This window comes from Taeniopygia guttata, chromosome 1 (assembly GCF_048771995.1).
Source record: "Taeniopygia guttata chromosome 1, bTaeGut7.mat, whole genome shotgun sequence".
Lineage (NCBI taxonomy): Eukaryota > Metazoa > Chordata > Aves > Passeriformes > Estrildidae > Taeniopygia > Taeniopygia guttata.
This window is the reverse complement of record NC_133024.1, coordinates 15,498,556-15,525,775: the sequence shown is the minus strand read 5'-3', so window position 1 is coordinate 15,525,775 and position 27,220 is coordinate 15,498,556. Positions and strand designations below refer to the sequence as shown.

The following is a 27,220-nucleotide window of genomic DNA, read 5'->3' as shown; positions in this document are numbered from 1 at the left end:
ATGTAATCAATGTTGATAGTCCTGAGCTATTTTTACACATGCATGCATCCATGTGGACATTTCAAATTACACATGCAAACCACCATGCACTCATGTGTTGAGGGTTGCTGGCAAAAAAATCCACAATACTCAGTTCTCCTGAATGACATACACTTAGAAGAAATGAGCTTTTAACCCTCTGGAAAAATTTACATTTGTCTTTCATGCATTACATTCTGAGATTTTTGTTCCAAAAGTCAAGGAGCCATTTTGGTTTCCTGCAGTTCAAATCAGGCACATTTCTGTGTTCTGCTTTTCCCTTTTTGCAGTTAGCAAGCCATACATCTTGACTGTCAATTCTGCTGCTGCGTCTTCCACAGGACGATAAGCAGTGAAGAAAAAGCACATTGTCAAACAGTCAAGCAGTAACACCCTGTTAACAGCAGCTTAATCTGACCAGGGTACACTATCAAACATAAATAAATTCCATAATTCTGCTTTCATAGGTTACAGCTGAGAAACAGCATTTCAGATTCTACAGGGTCCTTTGCCTTCAGATGTCTGTGTTCAGACACACAGGACCTGACTTTCAAAGATATTCAGATGCTTTGACATCAGATGTGGATCTAATAGAATAATATGTGACAAAAATTATTCCTACTAACAGCTGTAAAAAGATAAAGCCCTGTAGATAAGATATGGCCAGACTATTTCTTTTTCCTTTTCTTTTGAAGGGAATGCATGGTCATCATTTTTCATAATTATCATCGTTATTAACTGCAAATTATTGCTTTTCCATCTGAAATATCTGAATACAATATGCAATTTCTTCCTCCACCATGAAAGTAAAGAAGAATATGGTATAATAAGTTAAAGGGCCAGATACTTAGAGTGCACAGGAGATATATGAAGGGTTGGGGCTTTTTTAACAACAGCAACCAGAAGATCAATGAATATCAGGGGGAGATAAGATTGCACTGTGCTGACAGATTTGCTGCACAACATGGTTGATCTGTTGCCTGTGCAGCAGAACCATAAAAGCAACAATGAGAGCAATTATAAATGACAATAGCAATTGCAGCTGACAGCCAGAGGAGTGAGGGGGTTAAAGAGTGTATAGAAAGCAATCAATAATCCCAATTCACAAGTTGTATTTGGTTGATTTATTTTGATAAGTTTAGATTCATTTGTTCTTCTGTATAGAGGCAAAAACACACTGGTAAATGTACATGTGATTGAGCATGGGGAAAGACTGGGGATAGCTCTGCATACAGAGGGCATAGTTCAAGTTATTTTACCCCATTCCAGGCAGAGCATCCTGCTACACCTTCCACTGGCAAGCAGGAAATAACTGTTTTAAAATGTGAACTGTGTTACTTATCTTCAAATATGTGTTTTTTCAATAGTAGCCATTATTGGGTATTAGTATTATTTATAAATATTTTTGCTTATTATTACCCATAGACCCTCCAGGTCTAGTCTCTCCATACAAACCTCTGCTGCAAAAGTTTGCATTGTGATATTTCCTACAGCTTTAAGGCTCACACTCAAATTTCTAATGCAAAGCAATAAGCTTAAGATATCTTTAACAGCAGATTCATATCAAGAAGAATTGAAAAATGGACTGGTAATTTTCCCATATAAATCTGATATTGCATTTTATGGAAACATGAGAGTTAGATGTGAGGAAAAGAAACTGTTTCACTGACTATAATTATCTTTCTGACTTTAATACATACATAGTTCAGGTTCCAGAAGAATAAATAACTTAGATGCAAACTGTTTGGGATCCTTTCCAAACTCCTTGTTGGAAATTCAGTTTGAACAAAATAATCCTTCATAAATGTTACATTTCTTCAGAGATAAACATGGTGCTTGTAAATCAGGAGAGAATGATAAAGCTGTTAAGGGAGATACAGTTGAAAGAAGCAATGTGGGAAAGAAAAGAATATGATTTTAAAACATCATAATAGATGGTGTGAAGTTACAGAGTATTCCGTTTAAGTATGTTCTAAATATAAGCACAAAACATTAATGACAATCCTGTAAACACATTTTCAGAAGCAAATCTATTCTACCAGACATTCTCAAATAGATTTATAACAACATCCATCTGTAAATATTGTCATTTTTCAACTAAACTTTAACAAGGTAATTTCTTCTGAATAAAATTTGAAAGCAAATAAGTTTAGCTGATAATGACTTCATTTCAATATTTTATCTAGAGAAGCACAGTACAGAATTTTTATAATAGTAAAAAACTGAAACCAATCACTGCACTGTTGCTAGAATTCACATAATTGATTACCTTTCTTCCTGAAACAACAGAAACTTGTTAATGTCTCCCTAGACTGACAATAATTAATTTACCCACTTTGGAAAAGAGTCTCCCCTCTTTCTTTTCTCTGCTTTTTTCCTCTCTGCTGTAGTTGAGCACATTCTTCAGCACACAAGTGTTTCAGGTAAGACTGGCAATTCACTTCCAGTTTTCAATGAATGCCTTTATAAGCATTGAAAAATGTGACTCTGTGGGCTAAGTAAACAAATGCTGCCCAACATCCATCCTGGCAGAGTCACTGTTGCCAAAACCAGCACAAGGAGGATGAGGTGAGAGAGGTTTTACCACATTGCATTCACTGAACACCAAGTGGTCTTTGAGCTGCAGAGAAAATCTTCTGAATACACAGGTACCAGCAAGGAGGTAATTAACAATTCTCTTTGGTCAGCAGCATTTTTCAAAAAAGAAAGCAGAATTCCTGTCCATGTGTCTCAGGCCATCAGAGAGCAAACACAACCTGTCTTGGTTTACCAGGTGTGGGCTGGGACACCTTCACTGAGCAGTGGCAAAGAGGATTTTCTGTCTAATTTACAGATTTGTAAATCTAAACAAGCATTTAATCCACTTCTAATCCAAGTCACAATTCTGGTAATGACAGCAATTTTCCACTTCTAATCCTGGCATCTTTTATTTGAGGCAGTCAAGTGGTGTTTGTTAAAAGGAAGGAAATCAAACCTGTGGGCTTTATGTCATTGATATTACTGCACAGTGAATTGTGAATGGATGAATATGAAATAGCAAAAGGAATCCTCAATTTGTACCCTACATTTTTTCAACAGAAAATCACTCAGCCCCAAGGGATTTTTTTCAGCTGAACACAGTGAGGCTTTTTCAGTGATACTGATTATTGTCTAAAAGTGGGAAGTGTTTGTCTCCTAGCCCTTGTTCATGCTGTAGCAGGGAAACAAGGCTAAAAGAGGGGAAAATCAGAGCTTTAGCTGCAGACTGCACAGCAGGCTGCATGAACACATTCATCTTCAGATGTCACCATGAAAAGCTATTTCACTCATTAAATTAAACCTTTCTGCAATTTCTAAACATAAAGTACGAAATTAATCCCCAAATCTCTGTTTTTATGGAAATACCATGAAAATGGGCAATTGAAAATTAAAAAGCACTTGGAGCTTCTTAACCATCCCGTTCACTCACCAACATTTCACATGGGAGTTTCCTGTCTTAAAGGACAAAGGAATGCTTAGATGTTTTTCCTTCCAAAATAACAAAAATGTTGGTGATAAAAAGATAATTCAGCTAATTGTTAATAGATTCATAACTCCCTGAAATAATGATGTATACAAAATTAATCACAAAGGTTTGGGCTGATATTACAGGCTTTGTTTTCTTCTATAATGAAAAATGTAATTTTAAAGTAATTTGTTTTCATCTAATAATGAATGCATGAAATGAAATCTAAATGTACAGCATACAGTACTTGCAGCAGTGTCCTGGGTATCATACATCCCTATAAACACATAAAGATTTCAGGTTCTTATTTAGCATTGTGCTAAAGCTATTTTTAAAGCAGGGACTGAAAAAATAATTATTTAGTAGACAGCTTAAGCATACACAGTTTTATTCCATAGAAGCTCAGTATTTCCATTTCTCTTCCATTAAGACTACAAAGATGATTCAACACAGCATTTTTTTATGGCTGTTAAAAGCCTTAATCATATTAATGTTGTCACACCAATCTTCCCAGCAACCAGAACTTCACTGTGCATTGACATTTAACACATCACAAAATAAATGCCTGTAGTATTTGCAGAACTCTTTTCAAGCAATTCCCTCATTTTCCCCCCAAATCACCTGTTTGTCTAGAAGCAGCAAGGGAAATTAAATTAGATGTTAATATTCTCCCCAAATATTCTGTTACTTACATCAGTTCCTCCTTAGGAACTGAAAGCTTCTTTCAGCATTTGCTTTTTGTCCCAGAGAAGTCATAAGTAAAGCCAGAAGTTGTTACAATTGGGGTTTTCTAAAACAGTCTCACTCTGTGTAAATATTCCTACCTCTGGACTTATTCCCATCTGCCAGTCAAGAGATGAGAGTGCAGGTTTGTAGGGAAGCATTGTCTTCCACAAGGATCTCAAGGTTAAACTCATCAGGGATGGAGATCTGAACAGCAGTTTTGCCCTGCCCAGTGTTTGTCTTCTTCATGGTTCCAGAAAGACCCTTTACATTTAAATTTGGAGCAGAAATTAGGGAACTTGATACAGAAAAGCAGGACTTGGAAAATATGTTCCCCAAGAGCTGGGCTAGAAGGGTCTCTTCCTCAGAAATTAAGCCAAAGCATTGGAATGCTTCATTATTTTCAAACCAGTAAACTACAGGAAATTCAGAGTTAAAACATAACTGAAGAGTAAACCCATTATTTATGGAAATAAATAACCCAAATACCAGGAAAATGCAGTGAAAGGACTCTGTGAGTTCTTGAAAGTTCATTGAGGGCTGACAAAATTATTTGTGGGTATGATGTCTGGTGGAATCTGGGGAAACAAAATGGGAGCACCCTTTGAAAATCTGTTGCTGAACATGTGAATATAAATTTCCCTCTGCACAGCATAATGCAGGTTTGGTTTTGCTGGTTTAGGTACCCTAGAGTAGAATTCAGCCTTCAGGAGTTTCACTGTGTCATTTGCAAGGCAATGGAAATCCTCACATGATTCACTTGGACTTGGTGGCCTCCAAAGCTCCTTTCCAACCTCAGCCATTCTATGTTCTGTGATTTCAGCAGGGGTTAAGCACAGTAATTTTTGTCAGTTCTTGTTATGCTCTAATATTTTGTGATGTATATTGCAAAATACTATTTAGTGATCTTGAAAATCAGATTTTTCTAAGAGATGTGAGTTTTTCAGGTAAGCATTTAGGCATATCACTCTATCAGCCTTTGCTTTCATAAAAAATAAAAAGCTCTAAAATAAATAAAGAGCATATTCTAAGTCTAGATTGTTGCATTGAAAAAAGTAAAAAGTTTATGTTTTCTTAATGTACTGAAAACATGATCAAACAAATTCATCAGGGATAAATTTTTTCCCCTGCTTCTGATTTTTTTCAAGAGAAAAATCATTGCAAGTCAAGCCTTTTGAGTGCTCTAAAATCTGTAATCTGACATCATAATTTCAAAGTTTTATAAAGCCATTCCTTATAAAAACCTTCCATATGTTCCCTCATAAAAGATTATTATGTAATCTGCCATTCCTGGTGGTCTAGAAAGGATAAATCAATAAAATCATGTAAGAGAAAAGTCGACCATGTTGCAGTACTTTCCATAATGGATATATTTCAAATAATTTTGGAAAAAAAATGCTCTAGCCCTGTTTCTAACTTCCCTAAGGAAACACCAGTAACAATAAAAATGAGGTTTTATTTTAGAATGGGAAATGCTCGTAACAGAAGCCAGTCTTCTCGCAGACATTAAGTGATAAAATTGAGTAATTCCCCTATGCAGAAGCAGGAAAACTTTCTGCATTCTGTCCTCCAGTATTTTGTTACTAAATGTTCAGCCCACCCTGCCTGAAAATGCAGTTTGGACAGTTTGCTTCCTGCCAGAGTGAATGCAAAAGCTCCTTACAGCCCTCACTTCCCCAAAGCCTTCATCTGCAGAGTTCCTGAGAACTTTTCTCTTAGCTGGCTTTTAACAATCCCTGCATGAAAAGCATCAAGAGGACTGACTAGATAGAAACAAAGAGCAATGGGTTTTTTTACATTAAGTACACCACACGTGCATTTTTCCTTTTTTTTCCCAAGCCAAATCTATGGGAAAGGAACAACAGCCTAAAGTCTTCTTTTGCTGGAGCAAATAAAGAGATGGTATTTGTAATAACAATTAGAAGAAGGCAATTGTGACTTCTCTAGCACTTCTCCATCCAGTTTGTTAAATTAAGCAGCCAAAGAGCTGCTTTTGAATTTGTAGCTGTTAGATGCTCAGAAATACACAGAACATGAAATTGTCATTCCATCTGCAGAAAGTATTGAATAAATACTTAATAATAATAAATAATAGTAATAAATAAGGGAAACCATCAGTGACGAAGAACAGGGCACAGTTTTGTCACTGCTCATGGGATTTGGGCTGGGAGCAGTGGCTGTTCCTCCTGGCTGGTCATGCTGTGACCACACAGTGCCAATAAATGGGTGTGAATTAATGTCTGTGCTCTGGAGCTGAACTAAGAATATGGATTTCCTTTGCCCAGCCACCTTCTCCTGCTCTTCTGCTCAGGGGATAATATCCTATTTGCCATGCCACTTTAGGATGCTCTACCAATGACTTCCTTATCAAATTCCACAATTTGTGGGATGATATCCCCCCAGGAACAAGAGCAGAAGGTGGAAGGCAGGCTAATTGATTCAGCACTCCCCCACTGCCTCTGAGCTCAAGCACTTAGCTGTAATTATTGTGAAACTGAAGAATTTACACCGAGTTATAACTGGTATCACAGGGCTCAGAAAGTAGTGGATACTTCATGAACTGTCAGCTATTCCATGTATTTCTATAGTTCAACACACTTTTCCAACTAATATTTTAACTTATAAGGTGACACAATGTTCATAGCGTGTACCTGTGGAGCAGGGAGAGGTTGGGGTTTTCTCCTCACTAAATCCATAATTTTAAGCTGCTAAATAACAACAGCTTTTGAGGGCACTGAGGAATCATGGCTTAATATTATTGTCTCCTCTTCCCAGTGTAGAATCTTGTACTGAAAGATCTTTCCATCAGTGTGAGTGCACCCACTGCAAAAATGAGTGTTAGTTTTTGCAGAAAACAACAGAAGTGGTGGGAAGCACGAGTCTCTGTATGATGTGGGCTGACAGAACAGCATAATTTCCCAAGAAATCTGGTTAACTAGCTGACTCCTGGGGTCCCTTCCAACTTTACACATTCTGTGATCCTGTGTCATTCATTCAAATATTTCATCAGTCTTTATGCAAACAAGTAAATATTTGAGTAACTTCTAAACTACTGTAAATGCCCAGAGCTCTTATCAAAGCTCTGTCCATCTGGTGGTGATAGATGTGGCTTAACAAGAATTACTTTGCTTTATCTGCAGTGATTATCACCTTCCCAACATAAAATCACATCATCAAGTCTCCAACTCTTTTCACATTGTGCAGATGATGAAAAAAACATACCTATGGCTGAAAGAGAAGTTCATCCTGGGGCTGTATTTTAATTTAGAGCCATGCATGTTTTAAGATGAATGAACTTTTAATCTCTCATTTACAGTTTTTTGTTGATGGATAGTGGTCAGGGCTGAATGTCACCAACCTTGTCCTTTTCAGAAGGTGTTTGAGGACTTCTGGAGGAGACTAAATGAAGTATTGTTCTAGTAACTCTGAGTTCTGCTTAGTCAGAGACATTTCTGAGGTGACAGGAGACTGGATGGGATTCAGTTGCCTAAAATGACACTCAGTGCCTACTCTTTAATATCCAACTGCTGCTTTGCCTCTTACAGCCACTTGCAGAGTGGAAATCTCCTGCTGATCATGTCATGTCTGCCACTCAGCTGGGAATGGCTAAGATTTTTTAAAGCATCTCAAATGACAAAAACCATTTATACTTAAGCAACTGAACCCTGACTTTTGAGTGTGAGAGAAAAGTGATATTTATATGTATTCTTTTAGTTATTTGCTGCTTATAAAACCTCAATAATTTCAGCCCTCTAGTTTTCTTGGTATTTATAGGCTTATTTGCTCTAAAATTAACTGCTCCTTAGTTTTTTTTAATTTCTGAATATGTAAGTAAAATAAATTTGGGGTTGTCTTCATTACTTTCTATAACAAAGTAACTTATTGTAAGACTGTTAGGAAACTGGAATTATTTGCCATTTAATAGCATTTAAATAGAGGAAAATGTCAATGGTGAAGCTGAACCTGTTTGGCTTTTCTGAAGGTCTGTACATATGGTGTGTGACTCAGTGGCTGTACTTTATGTTTGGTATCATTCATATTTTGAAACAGGAGCAATGTTCTATTTGGGAAGTCTTTATATGTTCATTATTTAGCCTTTATGTTTTAAGATGCTGTTTAGTACCAAACATCTTGGAGTTAATGGAACAATTTCCATTTTAAAATTGAATTTTTGTGTATTGCATTCTGTACTGTCTGTCCAGGATCATTTCTGCAAATATTTTAAAGTGAAAGCCAATGAATATGGAAACACTTCTATAGGAATGCCAAAGGTTTCTCTTGAGTGTCCAGAGGGAAAACTTACCTGTAGCCATCAGATATAAAAGTACTGCATCTAGATCACCAGTTAAGTTAATTATTTTTCCACAGACTGCAGCATGGCTAACTAACAAATTTAAAGAACAGATGGATTGAGAGGAAACATGAGAACTCTCGCTTGAAAATAAAAGTAAAAAACTCAAAGCTCTCCTAAGCTACTTTAAATTCAGCAAGTGCACATGTGTTTTGAGGTTAAATCTTCCTAAAAGTATTTTTATTAGTGGGAAAAAAAAAAATCTCAACTATTTAAGGCCATTTATTTTTCTCATTATCTGAAAGATTAAGATGCTTTCTGTTTCTTAAGCGAACAAATATGAAGTACCTGCCAGGTGAAGGAAACAAACTTGCCATTGCCTAACTTTTTGGATGGATGCTTACTTAATGCAAAAACACATAGATTATTACTTGCAAAATCACATAGATTATTCTGATTGTTTAGATCTATTGCCAGGTGGGAAAATCTTGACCCTGTGCTTTTAAGTTAGATGTGCAGAGCTGTCATTTCAGATCCATCCCTGATGCTGGCACTCACTGAGGAAGTTGAAACTATGTCTGCAGACCTCGGTGCAAATGTTGAAAGCTGAAACAGTGAATCAAATGCTAAGGCATCTTCCTTTCTCACCACTGCAGTAGATATGTCACAAATACTTGTTTTAAAAGAGGTGGATGAGATAATCATTGTTTCCAGGAATAAAACCATACATGTAAGCAACGAGAAGAATATACAGTTTATTACAGTGAAAGAATAAAATGTGTTGAGCTTCTGGTAACAGCAAAGCAGAAAGGGGCCATGTCCACATTACCTAAAATCAAAAACTTACAATTCTATGAAAAAATATATTAAAAAGCTAAAAATCTTTAGGCATCATCCACACTCCTGGTTTTTGCCTGTATGAATACACTGACAGGTGTTGGGAGGTGTGACAGAAGCTCTGACTGCTGGAGCTGCCTTAACACAGAATTCAATATTTTAGCTGCAAATTCTGGTTCCTCTTTGCCCCTTGCCTGACATGACTTTTGTCAGGTGGCTTTAAAACACTGGTGTAAAACAGCTGTGCTGGTATAGCCTCACCTCTACTGGTCTGTCTGATTTGCACACAAAATTGTAACGTACCTCTATGGGGGAGTCATTTGGAATGCATTATGAGTATCCCACAGGTGCAATTTGCTGTTGAAACACCAAATTTTTCTATTGTGCCTAGAAGTGCTGGAATTCTCCATTTGAAAACTATGCAAAAAACCTTTTTCTGGTTAAAGCTGTGTATTGTATGACTTGGTTAAAAAGCAAACAAAAGCTTTTAACTGCTTTTCATGAGATCTGTTCCCATGAAACCACTGTTAACTCTGCAGAGATTTGGTTGTTCTTTCTTTGAACAGTCAGCTTCTTTTGTCAGCCAGAGAACAAGTCGTTTGATTAATGATCATTTTTATTTCTTTGAAAGGATCCTTTCCGACCATTGGGGTGAAGTCTCTTTCCAGATTCCTGAGGGCGGGATTTTTAAATAGCATCCTGGCCTCACATCCAGTGGCAGGGGGTGGATCTTTACCCCCCAGCATTTCCTCTGGTAGGTATTCCAGCCTGTTCCCACACATCAGGCTTTTTTTTTCCTTCACTCTCTGCCCTATCTCTCCACACTTCTCAAGGAAATAAAATATGGTATTTGTCAGAAGGGTAGATCAGATGTCCCTTCCAATAAAAAGCCAAACCAAAAGGAAATGGAAAAGACAATAACTTCTTGGGAACAAACTATTTTCCTGAACTAATGTATAGGAGAAATTGTGAGGGAAACTGTTCTGCAGTTAAGTGGCCAACCTAAATATTGGAAGAGAAGGCCTGGTGTCCTCTAAATCATCCATTTCATGAAACATGTCCATGTGCACCAAAGAAGGACAACTTTAAACATGCCACTGTAAAATCTCAGAATTTGTGTGACTCTGTGACTCTTCCCTAAAAATTTATATTCCTTTGCTAAAACATGGAAGCAAAACACATGTGGAAAGGAAAAACTTAATAATATATTAATTTGGTATTTGAAACCTTTGTGTGCTTTGGTAGCTGCAAGTTTTATCTCATGAAAACTGCCTCTTTTTTTAATTTTTATTACTTTTCATTATTTGAACTCCTGTAATTCTCTTTAAATGAATGAGGACAGATTAGAGGCATCCTTTCCAAGACAGGCTACTTGTGTTATCCTTTCTCTTCTGGAGCCATTAAACACCATTTCCATCAAAAGTAATAAATGAAGAGTAAATACATATAACTATAGTTAAAACTGAATCAAAGTTCCTTTTCAAACCACATATTTCTGTGTAAAAATGGATCTGTGCATGGGCTAATGTTGGGCTGGTATCTTTTCTGGACATCCTGTGTTATCTGTAGTGTTACTTAAAAGTTTTTCTTGAAAGAAAAAAAAAATCTCTTCTGGTAAGAAAAGGCAGAAAATTGGAAAATTGCATAATGTTATTGACTTGCTATATAAAAGAAACTATTGTACTTCTCTGTGCCCCATTTTACCTACTGCAGTAATTCTAATTACAAGATTATTCTTACTTTTCTTTTTATTTCAAGTGCTATTATTTCTTTCTTTGCTTTCTTTGAATAGAAGCGTCTCGGCAGCTTTCATGTCTTTTCTTATGACTGTTTGGGTTCCTTTTGTCGACAGTTTGTGAAATACTTTCCATATTTTTTTTCTCCATGGGATATCTCAGAGTGTTTAATAGCCCTTAGGAATTGTGGCAGTCAGCATCACAATGAGGTGGTACCTGTAACTAAACAACTATTGAGCAGGAAATACTGCAGGCCCCACAAAATTCTGGTTTGAACACAGTGCTATGTAGAGCATCCCACTGATTCTGTTAAATTACAAATGGCCTCAAAGTCATGAACTGGCTTCTCAACTACCTCCCCACCTACAAGTTAATTTTGTAAGATCCTCAGGACTGATGTTTTTCTGAGTACTTGTAAAGCTTTTGATCTTATGGACTTAAAACTCTTAAATGTAGTTTTTTTTAATGAAGATCATTCATAATTCCTTGCTATTAAATGTCTTTTACTAAGAATTCTGATTCAATCTGATGAAACATTGAAAATGGGAAATTATGGAAATGCAACTGCATGATGTGTAACAGATATCCTTGCAAGTTAATGGAGATAAATGTTATTTGATCATGTCAAAAGCAACAACAAAGAAAAAGTGGGCAAACCAGCAAACCCAGAGAAAGGAAAGATTTTCAGGTAGTTGAGAGGCAATGAAGAACTGTGATAAATCAAATGGATCTGTTCCTCTGAGAAGGAATGCATGTTGGGGAACAGGTGGCATGAAGCTGTGCAGTCAGAAATCGCTGCTAACATTTGCATCTCACCAGTCTTACCTGTAGTGCTGCTATTGAACTCTTCCTTTTTTACTTTATCATATTTACATTTATATTAAGCACAGTATGAATTCTGAATTGCCTCTTTTTTCATCAGAGATGACCAGGGGATGCCCTTTCCTTTTCTAAATTGCTAAAAGCAGCTTTGCTTTATTTGTGAGGAAAAGAAAATCCCACACATTAAAAAAGGGGGGAAAAAAACAACCAAAAATACCATGAAAACAAATCTTGACAAGGTAGTGCTGATCTGGGATGTAAGAGACTCAAAACTGTCTGATCTCTTGCTGTGCATGATTCAGTGGAGATGTTTGGGCTTGTGTTGGACAGTAGCTCTCATAAGCCTAACAGAGGTACTTAACATTTAATAACTGCAGAATTATAACCTAATTGTTTCACATATTGGTTATGGGTAAGATTTCAGTTAATTTAACTACATGGGAGGCTTAAAATGCCAGCATTATTCTGCTATTAGGGTCATTAGGAACAAAGATGATGAGATGCTTTTTATTTACCAAAACCTTTAACTCAAGATAAGTGGCAGATTCCCTTCTAAATACTCAGAAAAATTCTTTCTAACTAAAGACAAAATGCTTTTAAATATTTTTTCTACAAAATTTGCCACAGATGTTTTAATGAAACAAAGAACTAAACTAGAAAGCCTGCTATAAATAAGTGTCTGGAAAGCAGCTTGGCAGGGCCATGCAGCTGTTGGTTTCTTTTTTTCCCTTTCTACTTTATTCTCAGTAGTTGAGAGGAGTGTATTTCTTTTACCATTGCATTGACAGCTGATGCTCAGTTTTGTGTAAATCAGCTTTTACACTGTGCAGAGATTCTCTTATGTAAAAGATATCCTCATTTAGCCAATTTAAAGATTAATTTATGCTGCTGGGACGAGGCATTACGTCTTTCTGCATAAATAGATTGTCTTGAATGTAGGTGTTTTTAAGCCTAGACATAAATTCTAATGCAATAGTGCTTATATTTGATAGTTACATCAAGTGTCTGTCACTGCTGTACAGCAGTTTCACCAGAAGGAAAACTTAAAGCAGGCCTGAAAAACTTATCTTAGATTCTTGCAAAAACAAGCTATTTGCAGACAATAGCTTCCTTTTTATTTAGCTATCATTTATGCCACAAATTACCTCATTCCTTGTTATTCCACCTGTTTGTTAGCAGTGCAAAATGACATGATTTAGCTGATGTAGGTCTGCACTGACAGATGGATTCACATGAGCAATAAGTACTTTTTCTCAAGTGATAGCCTTGCATATATTAAAAAGAATTCTTAAACCACTTAACATTTACACTCCTCATCAACACTGACTCTGGCACAAGCTGCTATGTGTGTGTATGACACATACACACACACACCTTGTGTAAACCCAAATTATAAACTTGCCAGAGCTGCATCTCTCTCTTCACATTCTCTTCCAAAGTACACACCCTGTTCTTTGCTCCACTTGGGGAAGCTCTCATCTCTCTCCTCCTGCAGCTCCTGATTGAAGTGTCCTGTGAAGGATTTGTTGTGTAAATGCCCACAGAAGTTACAGGCAGGAAGCTTCATGGTGCTCTGCTGTCTTTGAAGAGCCACAGATTGCTCAGCTTGCTGAGCTGGGAAGGAAAAAAGGAAAAACAAATACCTCTCCTACTGTTCCTTTCAAGCTAAACTCCTTCACTGAGTTTTTCTGTCAACAAGGTCTAGAGATGGGTGCCAGGCTGTGAGCTACCATGGAAATGTTCTGCTAGCCAAACCTCTCCTTCAGACTGTTCAGCATTCAAACTGCACTAGCCAGAGAGAACAATCAAAATTATTCTTGCCATAAACTCCTCTCTGGAGCTTCTGTGGAAGGATCCTGGTGTGACTTTTTTAATGAATGTGACCATCAGTTATTTCCTGACACTTAATTTGTGAGTGTTAACTATCCAGCTCCTTGACATTGTAGGAAAAATAGAAGCGAAGAAATTTGGCTTGATGAAACGACCCACCTTTGTGAACCTCAAAAAATATATTGCATGCAAGAAATTTAGAATGCACTCACTTTCCAGAAATTGGAAATTATATAGGATGGTTTGCTCACTGCTGTCCTGGATTCCACAAAAAGCACATTCTACAGAGGATATCCCCTCTTCAGTGTTTTACTGCCTAGTTGTTTATGGCTCTTTGTCTAACACACATTACAATATTCACATTTATTCCACAGAGCTCCTCAAAAAACTCATGCATAATTGTAGAGTACTACACTAGATGATTAACAGTTTTCTTTTGCACAAAATTAATATTTTATTACCATTTCCAAATGCACCTGAGTGAGCCCATTATTCTTGATATTGTATAAACTGACATTTGAAAGCAAATTGTATTGACAGACCCTTATTGAACAAAATTACTCAACAAGAAACCATCAAGGAGCAATTGTACATAGTGAATTCAGCTATGATTATAATACTCCAATAATGAGAAAAGTAACTTTTTTTTCCCCCAGTTAATGCACTTTCCTCTACTCTATTCCAGCACCTACACTTCTATATTTGTTGTTAAATGAAAACTGCTAACCCTTTCCCAGTGACTAACAAATTGATTTTTCTATTGCATATGCATTTCTTGGGATACCTGAGCCAAGTGGCTCTTCCAGTTTATTCTTGCCAGCCTCAGTGCTGTTCCACTGGAATGTTTACCTTATAAAACCTATAATTAGTACATCATGGAATGTATTTTCTGAAAACAGAAGTTCAAATGTAGATGGACTTTCCCGTTACGCAGGCAGGGAGTACTTCAGAACCAAAATAAGGATGAGCAGCAAGTAGCATTAATACTGAAAGAAACATATTTTATATTAGTTCATTAAGGTTAAAACTGAACTGTAAAACTGGGGTTAAGCTCTGAGTGTAGGACATGGTAAAAGGAAGTTTTCATTCTTCACCCTTGCTAAATAGCTTATTTCATGCTCAGGTGGTCATAGTAAACAATTCCAAACATTTAAATCCTAGAAGTTCAGAAAAAAAAGTGTTTGCATATGTGGTCATTTGTACATAATATGCACTACTATTGCATATTTTTAAAAATCTGACTACAGAAATAGTGGAAATTTATTGTTACAAGCATGTTAGTTGAAGAAAGTTTCTCTTGCCTGCTAACAGAAGCAGAAAGATACGAAGGGGAGAGCAGGAGGAGCTTGACAGATATACACAGAAGTATATTTGTAAATTCAATTCACACAGATTTTCTTTGTTTCAAGATTAAGGGAAAACTGAACTCCCTTTTTTGCCGGTGGTAAAACACTGGATGTAAAAGCATGATCAGAACTGGTTCATTCTTGTGAGATGGGAGGCAGGAGAAACAGCTGTTTCAGGAGAAACAGGAGAAACAGGTCTGTTTTAGGTAGGAAGCCAGTGTGCCTTCACCAAATTCAACTTGCTGCAGTAGCATTCTCAGGCCCAAATATGTATTTACAGTATGGGAAATAATCTGCCTAAATCTGAATTTTACACAGTGGTATTTAAAAAGCCCCTTTAGGTGGCTTGTGCAGTTGGTGAAGACTAGACAGTCCTGTTCAGACTCATATCACCTGTCTGTGACACATAGTTAGAATCAGAGCTGCAGGGAGAAGCTTGGCACAGTGTGCCTTCATATTCTGAAGGGAAAATCCCTCAAAGAGAAATGATGTAAACCCCAAGGCATCACAAAAATGATCATGTATTTGTTGGAGCCCTGACTCGTGATGTTTTGTTGTCTTAATTTTGGATTTAGCATCCCATGTGTTACAGCCAAAAGTTCCTTGTGGGTTCCAAAACCTTCAGGAGTGTTGATGTGTGATCTCCACTGCTTCTGCACATGAGAAATGATATCTTGCTCATAAAGGAAGAGTGGTGGATCATGAGTTTTTTATAGCTCAGTGATGTCTCAGATATTTAATCTTTATGTAGACTAAAGGGAAATGGGGCAAAACAGCTTAAATGGTAAATGGAAAAATGCACAAAGGATATCCTGAAGTCATGTCAGAATCTTATCAACTTCTCAATTAGGCATAATATTGAATAAAAAACAAATGACATTTTAGAACAGGATTTCTTGAAATAATACCTTAACCACATCATTAAGCTTATGAAAGCACAAAACCCTGTTTTATTGTAACCTTATGTATGCTTTTTTAAAATCTTGCTTCTTTTCAAATTTACATTGCAGCTTACAGCTTCTAAATATGATGCTCCTATGATAATAGGTAAATTCACAACAGAAGTTAAGTAGGATTTGCTTCTTGTGTTCCCTACGAACTTGTTATGGGTCGTGGCAGACTGAATATGAAGTGCAGAAGCCCCCAGGGCAGAGATTTCACATTGTTTAAACTCCTTTATGTGCTCTGGGGTCAGCAGGGCAAGTGATCATTGATGCAGTCGGACTCTGTGGTCTAATTCTGAACCAAAGAACATCCCTTGCTCTTTCCACAGGAGGATGTGGGTTGGTATGAGCCCTGAGGAGCTTCAGGGTGTGATGTCACTAGATTAAGTGAAAAATGCTGAATTTCACTTATAAAATAACTGAGGTGAATTGTTTTGCTTAATCCAACTGGGCAAAAGTCTCTCAAACTGAATCTGAACAGAATGCATTATCTGTTATGATTTTTTCTCTTATTCTTTGCTTCAGTGCTAAAGCAAAAATGCCATTTTTTGTTTTCTATAATATAATTTTAGCCATTATTTCTCTCTCACCTACCCAACCCCAAAGTAGTGCCAAAAAAATCCCTATTTCTTCTGGTTTACCCTCTCCTGCATTCCACTTGCTTCTCTCATGGAAAGATAAGGATCAGAAAATAAGTAATAGAAACAACATAGCTGATTTCTCTTTACAGTTCCACTTTCCTTTCCTCAAAATGTTCCAGAATATCTTCTTGTAGGCACACTGGAGGATTGATGCAGATTAGGGTGTGCAGGAGCAGTAGGACTCCTCAAATTTCTGTTGTCCAAAGCCCATTCTCCCTTTGTCACGTGAGGAGCCAGTAGAGCCACTTGCCACGCTGCCTGCAACATGAGGTTGCAGGTTCTCAAACCAGAAATGTTTTTATAAATATTTAATACTTAAAATATTTTATACATATCCATACATACTTTTCCTGGCTTCTAAAACACACCAACAGGCATAAATTCTTGCCAGTGGACCACAGGGTAGTAAGTGGAAAAGCATTTAGTGTATAATTACAGGAAAACAGGTTTATGTTTTGAAATATTTTCAGATTGTGTGGAGGCAATAAATCTTCAGGTAGCAGTGGTAGCTGTGTGGCCATACCTTACTAAAATTTAAACGGTATCTTATGGTCATTCGTGTGTTTTGAATTTATAGTAATTGATTTTACACAAGTATCTTCCCCTGACTAAACTAATTTAAGTAATGATATTTGGTATATAGACATGAGAAAATCCAAAGTGCTTTAGGAGCAAGATAAATAGGTTATATCTATGGGATTTCCTGTGGTAGCAGGATGTAAATATGGTTTGCAAGTTTGGAACTGCAACTTCTATTTTTTGAATGTGCTTGGACACAGGTCTTAGTCAGGGGCCTTCTGTCATGTGAGTCAAGATTTCAAGTGCAGTAGCTTGCAGTCAAATTCACATTGGCTTCGTGTGAATTGGTGTGGGCTAACAGTGCGAAACCAAAAACGCAAAGTGGCAGAATTATTTTTAATTGCTTTTTTTCATAGTCTTCCTTCCTTCCCTCCTTCCTTCCTTCCTTCCCTCCCTCCTTCCTTCCTTCCTTCCTTCCTTCCTTCCTTCCTTCCTTCCTTCCTTCCTTCCTTCCTTCCTTCCTTCCTTCCTTCCTTCCTTCCTTCCTTCCTTCCTTCCTTCCTTCCTTCCATTATGAAAATTTTATTTTCAACTCACTGAAATTAATTCTTTTGGTGCATTTGAGTGATGACAGGAGAGAAGCAGCTGCAGTGCCATGGCCTGTGGCTCTCTGATTTGAAGGGTGTGTAATGAATGGAGCAGCTGTGAGCTCCAGGAGAGCCTCCCAAGGCCTGGGCATTTCCATGGGCTTCCCTGGGAGTGTGGAAAGCACAGCCCTCACCCAGACTGTGCCCCTGTGTTTGGGGCTGGCTTATCTCTGCTCTAGCAGGAGATAAATCCCCCAACAGCAGAACAAGGCTTTGCAATGAAGAAATGCCTGATAGGGAGGTGATTTCCTGAGCCACGTGGATTCTGATCCACAGAAGTGGTGGAGCAATATTTTCTCATACAAACCAGGGAACAGGTGCCAGTCTGGGCTGTTTTAAGTGAAAGAATGAGTATCATGTTTATATTAACAAATCTATCCCCATAATTGGTATTAGAGATTTCATTGTAAGTCTGTGGAAAAAGAACATGTGCAAACTATTCTTTTTGGAGGATTAATCTTACATAAAACATTCATTAAAGGAGGCTTTGCTGCATTATTTAAAATGACAACAAGAGACAACAAGCTGAATATTTTGTCATTGATATGACACTTCAGATTCTCCTTCTTATTCATCACTCTGGCACTCAATTAAATTGCATGCTATCAAAATCTTGTGGGGAAAAAAAAACCCTAAAAATATATATAATGTGAATTTCAGATTTAATCGGTATTTTACATTATTTGGCAATTTATGGCTCTTTTTTTTTCCTTTTGTTTTTTCTTTTTTTGCACTCCTCCTTATTAGAAAAATGAAAAGCAGATTGATCAATGGAAAATACAAGATTGCAGCATATTCTGGGGTGGCATGACATCAGTACGGGTTGTTTGTCATTTTCACTGGCTTTGTTTGAGTGGCACTGTAGTGCAGCTGAGTGGGAGAACTGCAAGGAAGAACTTTCTTAGGGAAAGTTGTCCAAAGCCTCTTGTCACAAGGCAGGAGTTGCCTCAAAGCAGTGAATAGCCCTTTCTATAGGTTCATCTCAGTTGTGATAAATTGAATTGCTGTCCTTTTCCTGCATCATGCCAAGCCCCAGTGCTGCTCTTGTGTGGTCAGTGTGGCTTTCTGAGATGCTGGAACTCTGAAGTGGATCTCCCAGAGCCACAGTTACTCCAAATGCAAGAAGGAAAACTGCTTTAGACAATATCCCACATGTGTCTGGGGCAGGAATATTTATGCTTTCCCAAAAATTCTGAGAACAGAGAATGTGGGGATGGTATCCGTGTGTGTGTCATGTATAAATACAGTTGAAATCATGTTGTTACCTTAACTATGTAGTAAAATGATACACCTGTTATAATGTGCTGCAGATTATAAATGTGATATCTGTAGTGTGTAAAATCTATATTTAGGGCTCTCAGGACACTATAATTCCTCTGCTTTAAAAGCTCTGTTCTCTCACAGTACTCCCCACTCCAGCAGCGCTCAGCATCTAAAACTGCTGCGAGTCTGATTTGTTTGACTGATTTGATCATTGAAACAGATTCAAACATTTTTATTTCATCCTCCCCCAGTTCAAACGAGAAGCTGTGTGCTCTCCTCCAGCAACACCCACAGTTTGCAGCTCCTTGGTTCCAAGCCCTCAGCTGACACCTTTTTCCATGTTCTTTTTCCATTCCTTCTCTTGTGTGACTCTTGACTGCAAAATTAACTCAGTTCTTCAGATCCTTCTCCTGTACCTGTTCCTGTATCTGTGTGGAAACACTTCCCTGAACTGGGCTGGAGATGGGTGTGTTCCTATCCCAGGAGGTTCAGCCATTTATGGAGGTCGTTCTCACTCCCAGGAGTGCCTTGGCTGCCATCTGTATCCCTCTGCTCTTTGTTCTTAAACCTCTTTATTCTCCTTTTTTTTTGTGTGTGTGCTGTAAACAATCCTGGGAAAATAATTCAATGCCTTCCAGCCTTGCATTAGCCTACCCCTTGATAAAATAATCAAAGATTGCTTCTCTGTCTCAGAGACTCCTCTGCTCCTGTTTACTCATTCCTGTTCTTGTTTTGAGGATGAGGAATTCTTAGTGCCATGAGAACAACGTGAGTTTTCATAGTCTAAGTAATAGCTTTTTTTTTAATTTATTTAGATGCAGACACTACACTAGTTTGGAAATCTCTCAGTATTATTTTTAAAGTCAGTTTTGTAGTGCTCTTTAAAACTACAGCAATATTTTGTGTTTGTACAGGGGTCCAGCACATACAAGTTTTTCTGGACTCAAATTGAACTACTCTGTAAAGGATAACACACTGGCAATAGAGCCAGTGTTGCTACTTTGATGGTAAAAGTTCCCACTGGATTCTACTGTGTTCCAGAGTTTTTTACTATGTCTTCAAGCCACCCTAACAACAGCTGAGACATTTTTAATCCACAGGTGCTCCAAAGACAAATACTGTGCTGACTAAAAATGTCGCTGTCACAGTCTGGCTTGGAATACATAAATAGTTCCAGAGATACATTAAACTTGCAGCCAAAATCAGGTGGCTTTTATCAAGTACTGTCACACTAAAGACCAGATTATCTGAGAATTTAAATTTGTGTCCAGATTAAAGATTTTTGCTGGAGATAATCAATTGATGGAGCCAGGTTTATTTTCATGGTGTCGTGACACATTGTGGTGTCTTGACACAATCCAACCTCAATTTCATTTGAAATTTAGGTAGCATGGCAAGTGATACAGAGAGTGGGAAGCTATCAGCCTAAGTGACTAAATTTACTGATGATATGCTGATTTTCTGATATACAGCAACCTGTAGAAGGAAAATACTGCTTTTTTAGTGTATTTAGTGCCATTCTTGTGCTGTCACTTGGAAGAGGTGGTTTTGTGTTAAGACATGTCATTTCAAGTCACTCAAGTTGAGTGCTTTAAAATCTCATTGTTCAATGGAAAAAATACCAAAATATCTTTTTTAAATCCACAGATTAAGGCATATAAATATATTTCATAATTACTTTAACCTAGGAGCACAGGGCCTGAGCAAAAGGAATTACAGGTGGGGTTTCTTTGGAGGGAGGAATATTTTGTGAGAGAATGTAGAAGAATTAATAGTTCTCTTTAGCAAGTATGAAAATAATTTGTGTTTAAGCATATGAATCTAAGGAGCATAAAAGCTGCAATGAGAGCCTGTGAACCTCTAGAGAAAATTACAGCTTCTGGAAAGTCTAGAGTGCCAAAGGACTACCCACAGGCAACCAGGAGTTCTGTTTTAAAGCTCCATTTGTCCTCCCTTCAAATGCAAATTTTCTGTACAGGTGTTTTACATGTTTATAGGTGTTTTTTATTTACCCAGAAAGAGAATTTTCTGACCAAATATGCCATCTGAAAGCCAGCTTTACACCCCTATTTATTGAAAAATGCTATTGTCTGCATCAATTCAGAAATTATTACTTGCTCAAGAGGGTTTTGCAGAGTGTAAGATTCTCTAGCATCAGGCTGCAGTTTGTTTACTTCTCTAGATTTTAGGATTTTCCCTTCATGTGGAGGTGTCAGCCCTGTGACAGTAAGGAAATGATAAAGGTAAGGGAATCTGGGGCATTCATGTGCTTGAAACTAAAGAGAGTGGGCTGTACAACCAGTCATCATTAGCAAATTGAACTAAAGGAAACATGATTTTTTAAAATGCTCTGATCGCTAAGAGCTTAAAAGTGATGTATTTTTCACGTTTATAATGCAAAACCAAGGTATAACCAATGGGTGCAGATAAATATAATTGATTTGGTGGCAGATGCACATCAGCAGCTGAGACTAAACATTCAGTTAAAAAAGAAAGAAGCTGGTTATTCTTCACACTTCCAGGGGCTATCCATAAAAACCATCTAGGCATTGGGGAATTTTCACAAACACACAAAAAACTAGTATTGTGACAACACTGTTTAATGTTTTATTCATGGAAGATGTGAACATGAGAGTCAATACAGAAATAATCACAATTTTTTTTCGAGGAAATGAGGGAATATTGATAGGAACTACAAAAAGACTAGACTAAGCTCTGTGAATGGGCATTATCAGGAACCCAAAACTCTGGGTCAACATGCTGGAGCAAACACAGAAATGGATCATTCACTTTTTTAGATTGAAGGTAAACTGTAACAGCTCAGGAGAAATACCTGTCTGTGGCCTGTTGTACATTGTGGACAGTTTAATAAACATTCCACTACTAACCAAACTGAACAGAAATGGACAGTTGTGCTGGAACAATCAAAATGGCCTTCTGTGCTTCATTAGCCTGAGCCCTGTGTTTGTTTCTCATCCCCTCATCCAAGAAAACCACAAACATAATTTGTGCAGAAGAGGGGGGGGAAAAGTGATGAAAGAGTCTTCTTTTGGGCTTGAGAAATACTGACCCAGCTAGTGTGGAGCTGAGGAAGTGAGATGGTGGACTCAGTGTCGCCCCTTGGCATAGCTCTGGTTTCCCACAAAACCCAGAAGAGACGGGCATTCCCAGGAAAAGACAAGGCTGCCATTTTAAGCCCTTTCACCTCCTTCCTAATCTTATTAACATTCTTATTAATTAAATTTTTGTATAGAATGGCTGCTTTGTGATATTAATAATTGTAACAATTGCTGTTACAATTGGTTGGCAGCCTGATTGCCCCTCTGCTGTCAAGCACTTGTAGAAGGTTTTGTTTTTTTTTTTAAAGGGTACCCACAGTGAGCTGGTGTTTAAGTTAAGTACACACTTCAAAAGTGTATCTTCAGATTTGGATATCCTTTCAAGAAATAAATGTAATGTCTTGTTCTGCTTTTGGATATGATGCCACCCTGGGACTGTGCTGGTTGAGCAAAGCCTTGATTTGAGTAACACTGTGTTTATTTTAGGCATTTGCAACATATTAATTCAGTGTTTTTCTGGATTATACACACCCAATGCATACAGTAGATCTAGGAGAACTTTTTTTGTGACACCCCATCTATTTGTCTTCTATGTTCCTAAGTCACTGAAATTTTTCTTTGAGAGGAAAATTATGATCCTCAGTTTGTAATTACTTGGACACGGCTTATGAATATTTTGTTTTTTTCCTTAATTCAGATACATTGCAAAATATTACACAGCAAGTTTTTCTATTTGGAGATAGGAGGCTCTTCTTTGATCATTTTTAAGGGAGAATACACCAGAGTGAATGATGTGCATTCAGCTAATCAAGTAAGAACAAAAGAAAAAAAAAAAGTGCATAGAAAAGAATTCCTAGGAGTAACACAGGGAATTGTGTTTGTGATATGAGAATTTTGGAAATATTTTATATATTCAGCTACTGTGAATAACCTCTGCAGAACAACTAGAATTGTAAAAGCCCCATAATATGTCCATAATCCTGATGTGTCTCTTTGCTGTTTTGCAGGCAGACCAGTAATGATTGTAGTTGAATACATGGAGAACGGATCCCTTGACTCCTTCCTGCGGGTGAGGTGCCATTTTCTGATGACATTTGAATCAGAAACCATTCTAGGTTAAGATTTTAAATCATTTATCGCAAATTAATTTCTACATAATGTTATTCATGGATTTCTGGTGAAGAATAGAAGCTTTTTCCCCAGGGTACGTTTCTGAGGTACAGTAATACATTAGAGCACGGCTGGAAAAAAAGAAGATTTAAACTTCAGAATATAATTGATTTCTTCTACAAAAGTAGTTCCTGTATTTAGCAAAATGTATTTCAAAATGTTTTTGTGAAAGAAAAGATAAATTGAAGCATAAATGCCTGGCCTTATGGAAGTGGTTCATTTTTCTCAATCACCTTCAAAAATACTCTGTTATGATTTTTTTGGTTGGTGAAGCGTAGAATATACTCAGTAATTGATTTATAACATTTATGGCTACTTGCATTTAACAAATTGAATTAGAAAACAGTTCATGGGTGAAATGTCCTGGCATTAATTAACCCCCAAAGGTCCTTAGTAAACATTAAAGGGCTACAGAAAATGTGATTAATATGCTAGCAAAATTGTATTTAATTCTTTTTAAAAATGTAAAAGGAAAGAATGACCCCCCTCTGTGAGCTGAACTTATCCTAGAATAGTCTCTTTTTTAACAGAACCCCTGAAAATGCTCCAGAGACCCAGTGACCTAAGACCCTGTGGGAATGATTTTAATGTCAAGTATCTCAGATTTGTCTTAAAAAGTAAACACCAGCCGTCAATAGCCCCACTGCCTTGCCCGTTCCATCCTGCAAAATGCTAAATCTGGGCTTGTGGGAAGTCAGGGGCCTGTGGGTTTGGGAACTTGTTTGGAAGGATATCCCAAAGGAGAGACATTCAACAGGGGGCTGTGGAAATATTGATGTGAAAATCTTGGTGATGGTGATTGAAGGCTCATCTGTGGTAGCAGGAGGAAGGAATTGCTTAGGGAAAAAAAAGTGAATAAGCAGGAGGGAAAAGCAGCCAGCACTTCAGAAAGATTTACATGAGAGGGGAGAAAGTCATGCAGGCAGTATTTGTTGGGAAGAGGGGAAGCCACCAGAGAAGAGCATTTGGAGCAAGGGATTCAGCCCTGAGAGTACAGCAGAGCCACTGACACAGAACCTCCAGACCCTGATTCTCTTTGCCTTCTGGTTTGGATTATTCCATAGGAATTTTTCTTTGACGTTTCTTTGTTGTCCTCCTCACCTACTCTCCCAAATAATATTTTTTTTTTTTCCATTGTCAAGAAAAATGGCAGATATCTGTTATGTTGTCAGAACACACCAGCAGTTTCCTGTGAGAATTTGCTGATTTCTCAAAATCAAGTTTGTTTTTTTGTTTTGTTTTGTTTTTTTGTTTTTTGTTTGGTTTTTTTTTTAATGGAGCATTTGGTATCATCCATGTATTGGACACTAGGCAGTTTTTTAAAATTACTCCCCTTTCCTTTCTGGCTTATCCCTCTGTCCATCTGCAGCACAGGAACTGCCCCTGATTTGAGTACCTGCAGCTTTCCTGCTCTGTGATTTTTCAGCAGTGCCCCAGGAAGATTTGTCTGGGCCTAAAACATTGTTCTCTGCATATGTGTGTGTGTGTGTGTGTGTGTGTGGAGAATTTCATAGAAGAGAATAGAACCAAGTCCTGAAATAATTCATGAGAGAGAATTACCTTTCTCTGAACTGCTCTGGTGTGATATCTATATTCCAGGTTTATTTCACATGCATTCATGTATCAGAACAGTTACTACTTATTAGGATACTTTAATAGAAAGTGGCATCAGCAGAATTATGATGTTACTGTGGGAGCAATGATTCTCACATTGCATCAGATATATTTGGTAGCAGAACTGCTGGGGGGAAATGTGAGCTAATAATTTCTGCAGCTGTTTTTCATGTATATTATTTTACAGCTTCAATTCACACTTCAGATATGGGTTATTCTTCTAAAATGCTTTTTAAATGTACTTTAGATATTATTCAACATCCCAAAGCACTGTAGATATATGTCAGCATTTCTGTTTATAATTAGCAGAGCAAATGGCTGCAAAGTAACCTATTTAAAAAGAAATCCAGCTGCTTCATTAATAATAGTTGTTTCCTGCAGATATAAGTCGACATTTTTAAAAGCTTTTGTGAAGACACAAAGCAGCAGAGAGGCTTTATCTTTAGCAATCCTAATGAAAGACGTTCAGTGACTATAATAAATGTTGTGGGATTTGGAAGGGCTTATCACATAGTCTGTCTTTCTTATTATTTAAAGGAATCAATTGTTCCAGTGCAAAGTGTTTTTACACAGAGGGAAAAAAGTCCATTTCTGACCATAAGAAATATTTCCCCACATACCACAACCAGCAAAAATTCCCCAGCACATCCTTCCATCTGTCTTTCTCCAAAAGCCTGCAAAAATGGGTCAGTCTTACAAATTCCATGTGAGATTCTGTGGTGAGCCACGTGAGGGTATTCCAGAGGAATAATTCCATTTGCCATCACCCTCCTCACAGCCATGGTGGGATATTTGCTCTCATGCCAGTACAGGTTGTGCCACAAGTCAGAAGCCTCTCCCCACGCTTTCATCTCTCACCCCTAAAATCTAAATAGCCTTTATTTCCTTGCTTTAGAAACAGCAGTGCCCACTTTCTGCTATTTGTATGGATTTAACAGCAAGCTCAGCTGAATTATGTCTTCCCCACCCCACAAAGTATCCTGTATGCCTGCTGCTAATGTTGCCTTTTTCGGTAAAAAACATTGGCATGGATTTGCAATATGAAGCTGCTTCAGAGATATTCTGGAGTGGGAAGGCATCAGCTAATTACAACCAATTTTGTAAGATGATGGTAATTAATTTCAGTGATTGTGCATCATCAGACATCCTAAATTGCTGGATACACTTGACACTGAATTTTCCTCAGAAATACTGCATTATTTTCACAATTATCTAAAACTCATTTACAAAAGATGAAACTTAGTTTTTTTAGTAGTGTTGTTTGGGAGGTTTTTATTATACAACATTGAGACGTGTAGGTTATCATCCCACAAAAGCATACCTGAAATTTGCCATCAATGAAACAATTGTCTGACCAGAAATGAGATTCATGTGGCTTCATTTCTGGTAACACTTGCAGAGATTTATCTGAAAAAGGATGTGGGTTTCCAGCTAAGTATTTCCTCAGGGGCTAGAAGCCTCTTCAGCATTGCACCAACAGCTTCCAGACAGAGGAAATCTTGGAAAGAAAGTGGCTAACCCTGGGAATTGAGGAGACCCAGGTAGATTTTCCTGTTACGAGTTTCACACAGACTTTGCATGGGGTACATTGTCTTTATGTTTTAGTCACCTGCCCGTGTCATGGAGATCTCAGCAATCCTTTATTCTGCAGGCATATGAGGCAAATAATAAAGGCAAAAAGGGTTGAGAGGGCAGCTCTCTGTATTGATAGAAAAATGTTAATGATTAGACAGGGCAGTTGCAGTCAGATGTGTTTGGGCTTATGGATACAGGCTGCAGAAGAGACAAGAAAGACAACCAGGAGAAATGCATAATAACCACAAAGAAGAGAAAAATAAAGCTGAAAACCCACAAAACCTTTTTAGCAAGCAGTTTGGCAGTTTGCCCTGCTGTGGGTTGGAGATGGCTGTTGGAGCCAAGCCTATGAGTTGCTTACAATAATTCTTACAAAAGTCCTTTCCCCAAGGTTGGGTTTCTCACCCCAACACATCATCCCCCACTCAACCCACTCTCCAAGCCTGTGCCTCACAGATTCATAGGGCTATTCAGGTTAAAATCTCATCTGCTCCATTTTGTTTTCACAGCTCCATTTAAGGGATCATTCTTGGCTAAAATAATTGGATTTAGCATCACGTGGAAAGGAACAGGGTGATTAGGAGGTGAGGTGGCTTCTTGGGAAGAATGATTCCTGGAGAGCTCTGAGCTGGCTGTGGTCTGTGCTCACCTCCTCATGCACCAGGCAGTGTGGGCATGGATTCAGACACAGAAAAGGAATA

General features: G+C 37.7%; 1 protein-coding gene across 5 annotated transcripts in view; it reads left to right on the top strand.

The window, feature by feature from the left end:
- EPHA6 (EPH receptor A6) overlaps positions 1-27,220 on the top strand; it is a 380,709-nt gene that overhangs the window by 296,794 nt on the left and 56,695 nt on the right. For 3 of the 5 annotated variants that reach the window (XM_072923989.1, XM_072923978.1, XM_072923971.1), the window contains 2 exons: positions 9,985-10,107; positions 23,168-23,229. In XM_072923989.1, coding sequence (XP_072780090.1) covers positions 9,985-10,107; positions 23,168-23,229 — 185 coding nt within the window. The remainder of the gene's footprint in view (positions 1-9,984; positions 10,108-23,167; positions 23,230-27,220) is intronic. The other 2 variants (XM_072923993.1, XM_072923984.1) reach the window with 1 other exon arrangement.